The following is a 3,555-nucleotide window of genomic DNA, read 5'->3' as shown; positions in this document are numbered from 1 at the left end:
TTTTATCAGATGTGCCCTTCGTTTAGACGGCGACAGCGTTTTCCGGGCTTAAAAACACAAAGAAATGAACCCCACCCTCCAGAGTGGAAATCTTAAAAAACACTCCACCGTTGCGTTTCCGTCTAAAGCGTTAACAACGCAAAAGTGGTGCGCTGAGCTGCTCACGCAGTACATGTGCAGTACAGGAAAACCACAACAAACATGTCGGATTTCACACACAACGCAACGCCACTTTCGCGGTTTGTGTTCAGATCGTTGACGACCCCGCAGTCGCTCAGACGCAGTCGTGAACCTGTTTCGGCTCTGCGTCGGGTTTTAGTGAGCGGACCAATCACGGCCCTTGCTGCTGCGTCTTCTCGACGCAAGGTTACACGTCAGGCCCCTCGCGGTGGACGCAAGGAGGGTCCGCAAGGACGTAACGGAGGTCGGTAAAACCCGCTTGCGTTGCGTCGACGTGGAAGCATAACTAAGCCTTCACTCTGTGATGTGTCATCAACAAAGAGGAGCTCAAGAGGAGCGTCATCAAGCGCTTCGAGTCAAACTAATTCATCAACACTTGTGGGTTTCTGGGTTGGGTCGGTTTGCAGCTGAGCTGGCAGTTTACGTAGAAAGTGTTACGGCCCCATGCAAGGTTATGTTTTCTCTTGCATGTTTGGCTGTTGGGAGACACCGGCTGATTGACGGCAGCTGCCATCAATCCACTCCTTTATAAGCTGTGCCAGTGTGTGTCCCTTGGTCGCCCGGATAACATGTTTCCCTCTTAGGTCACACAGGTTAATCGTTCCTGTGTGACATTAGGTTTTGTCATGTAGAGTTTTGTTAAAAGCACATTTTTGTATAGTTTAACTTTGTTTTGTTAAAGAAATAAACTTTTACTGCTTCAAACTGCGTGTGGCTTCTACATTTGTTGTGGTCCAAGAGCCGACCATAACAAAAGGGCCTGACACTTCCAGTCCGCTGCTCTGTAGGTGACTAGGGTGTAGTTTATAGAAGGAGGAATGAGAGGAAAGAGTCTTATTTTTGCACGTGTGCACATAGTGTAAGGGTAGGCGATGATAGAGGTCTATGAGGTAAAGAAAGGTGCTTTTGAAATGCAGAGGTTTCGTGGCACACTGCCAAAAAAAACAAAGCACATCTCAGCGCTGATAGACAAGTTAAATATATGTCTCCATACGGTGCCTGTTAGGAAGCACATCCGCTGAAAATATTTGTTTTCTTTGGGTAATGACCTACTATGTACATTTACTGTATGTTTAAGGTTAAGTGATGCATATTGGAATCACTGTATATCTTTAGTCAAATGCCTTGTGTGATTGTATTCCCACACATCATATTTACATCATACCGAAACAAATACTCGACAAATACCATTTCAATAAACAACGTGCAGTGTGTACGCCCAACGAGGTCGATAGCTCACGCAGCTCTTGAAGAATACAAATATTTGGGCTGGGAAATGACCGCTTGTTTGCTGTACTGTATGAACTTAAGAACCAGGCCATTCTCCCATGTGCGGGACCCCTCTCCCTCGCTCCCTGACCTGGGGAGAAAGGCCCACCACTGTACCCCTAGCCAGAGGTCAGCTGGAGCCCGGAGCATGGGGCCGGACCCCCGCTCAAGTGGTCGCCCACCGCTGGACGAACGCCAGGGAAGAACAGGCCTTCGTGTTTGTGACCGCGGTGGGAAAAGCCTCCTGGGGAATGTGACTTTAGCGTGGACGTGGGTGAAGGCGGCCTTCGCTTTTCTCAGCAATTTCTTTTTAAAATAAAGGCCACCGCTCCTCCTGAGGCTGTGAAGGGGTCAGAGTGGGCGTGTGCCCACTCTCGGTGACGCAACACACACACACACACACACACACACACTTACACTTTGCACGTAAGACACAGCCGATTGGCACAGTTCTACCCAGAATCCCCAGGGAGAGCGAAGGTCGACAGAGACCCACTTAAGAAGCCTCCTCTTAACATTGAGATCTCAGGCTCAGCTGAGACCGGCACCAGGAATGCTGCTGCGGGGAAGGAGGATAGTGTAGTGGCCAGGATCTAACCCAGCAGAAAGGTCCTGGGTTCGAATCCCAATGTCGGTGTCCTTGAGCAAGAAGCTCTAACCCCATTCCGTCTCCTCAACGATATGGGGTTATCTAAATCGTGAATTAAAGTGTAAGGTCTTTTGGATAAAGGGATCTGCTTCTACTGACTAAACAGTCAATAAATCGTAAACACATGGGTCACAGATTGATCTAGATGTTACGACGGGAGTGGGGGGAACTCTAGCTGCTCCTGTTTGCCACGGATATGACGTGTACGCGTACTGTATCGACTTGTCCATGCCTATTGTTTGCGGCGTGTCTCTTTCATAAGCTCCCCTTTTCTCTCGTGCCTTGTCTCTGTGTACCGTCTCCGCTAGCCTGAGGTGGGTATCACGACCCCGCGACGACACTAAAACCGACCAATGGCTGCGTTGACGATGATGTAGCTCACCAAACAGCAAACAGCTCGGCCCGCCTGACCCCCCCCCCCCCCCCCTTGATGCTCGGACCGTAAACCCCTATGTGAAGAATGACTTCATCGGTGAACGCGGATTCTGTTCCCAGACTCCTTCAGATATATTTATGGTTTTGTTTAAAAAAAATCGAAATTACCATAACAGTTACACAAGGCATTGTTCAGAGCAACATGGGAGAGCTTTCCCTGCCTGCGCGGCGACCCCCCCGATTCCCTGTGCTTCTCCTCTTACCACACACAAGTCCTCGCAGCGAAATAATAAACAGATGAGTAGGATGGGAACGGCTTCCCAAGCCAGCGCAGCCAGCGCAGCCAAGCAGTCATCCAAGCAGGGGCATCGCCTGCTCCGGTTCCCAGGCGCCCAAGGGGGAAGCGATCATGGGGCAAGATCCAGCTTGAAACCCCCTCTCTCTCTCTCTCTCTCTCTCTCTCTCTCTCTCTCTCTCTCTCTCTCTCTCTCTCTCTGTCTCTCCCCCCCCCCCCCCCCCCTCCGGTCGTTCCCCAGAACCGGAATAACCGGCCTGGAAAAAAAACACCTCAACCGTTAGCTGTCACCCCCCCGTCATAGCCTTCAGACAACGGTAAACACCTGTATCCTGCAAGCCCAGACACACGACAAGCAGGCTGTCTTACGAGGCCTTAGTCCTCATCGGATGAATCAAAAGGATGCGGGATTAAGCCTTTTGTCCGAGGCTCGGGGGGTGAAGTGGAGCAGCACACCTCCGTCTCCGGCGGGAGAACAATGGCCTTCTTCTGTTTCTTCTTCCTCCGCTCCTTCAGTTGCTCCCGTTGGCCCAGTTGGGAAATGTCGGAGGTTTTGGTGGATTCTCCCAGGGCCTGGTTTGGGGGGGAAACAGGCCCGTGCCAGTGGTGATCTAGGAGGAGAGCTCGGGACTGTTAACGACTTCTTGCTTAACTGACCACAGTCCCCACAAGCATAAACGCTCCCACAGACACACGCACACACACACGCACACACACACACACACACACACACACACACAACACAAACATAGCCACAAACACACACACACACACACACACACACACA

At 51.0% G+C, this 3,555-nt stretch overlaps 1 protein-coding gene across 1 annotated transcript in view; it reads left to right on the top strand.

Annotated features, from left to right (window-relative positions):
- Positions 1 to 1,508: 1,508 nt before the first annotated feature.
- The window catches only part of olfm2a (olfactomedin 2a), a gene marked incomplete at both ends in the record, with an annotated part of 3,636 nt that continues 1,589 nt past the window's right edge, over positions 1,509 to 3,555 (top strand). The window contains 2 exons of the mRNA XM_084488485.1: positions 1,509 to 1,679; positions 2,407 to 2,412. Of these exons, the coding sequence (XP_084344611.1) occupies positions 1,509 to 1,679; positions 2,407 to 2,412 (177 nt within the window). The remainder of the gene's footprint in view (positions 1,680 to 2,406; positions 2,413 to 3,555) is intronic.

This window comes from Micromesistius poutassou (assembly GCF_964030765.1).
Source record: "Micromesistius poutassou genome assembly, chromosome: 1".
Classification (NCBI taxonomy): Eukaryota; Metazoa; Chordata; class Actinopteri; order Gadiformes; family Gadidae; genus Micromesistius; species Micromesistius poutassou.
Note: the sequence above shows the minus strand (reverse complement) of the source record. Positions and strands in the feature narration are given on the sequence as shown.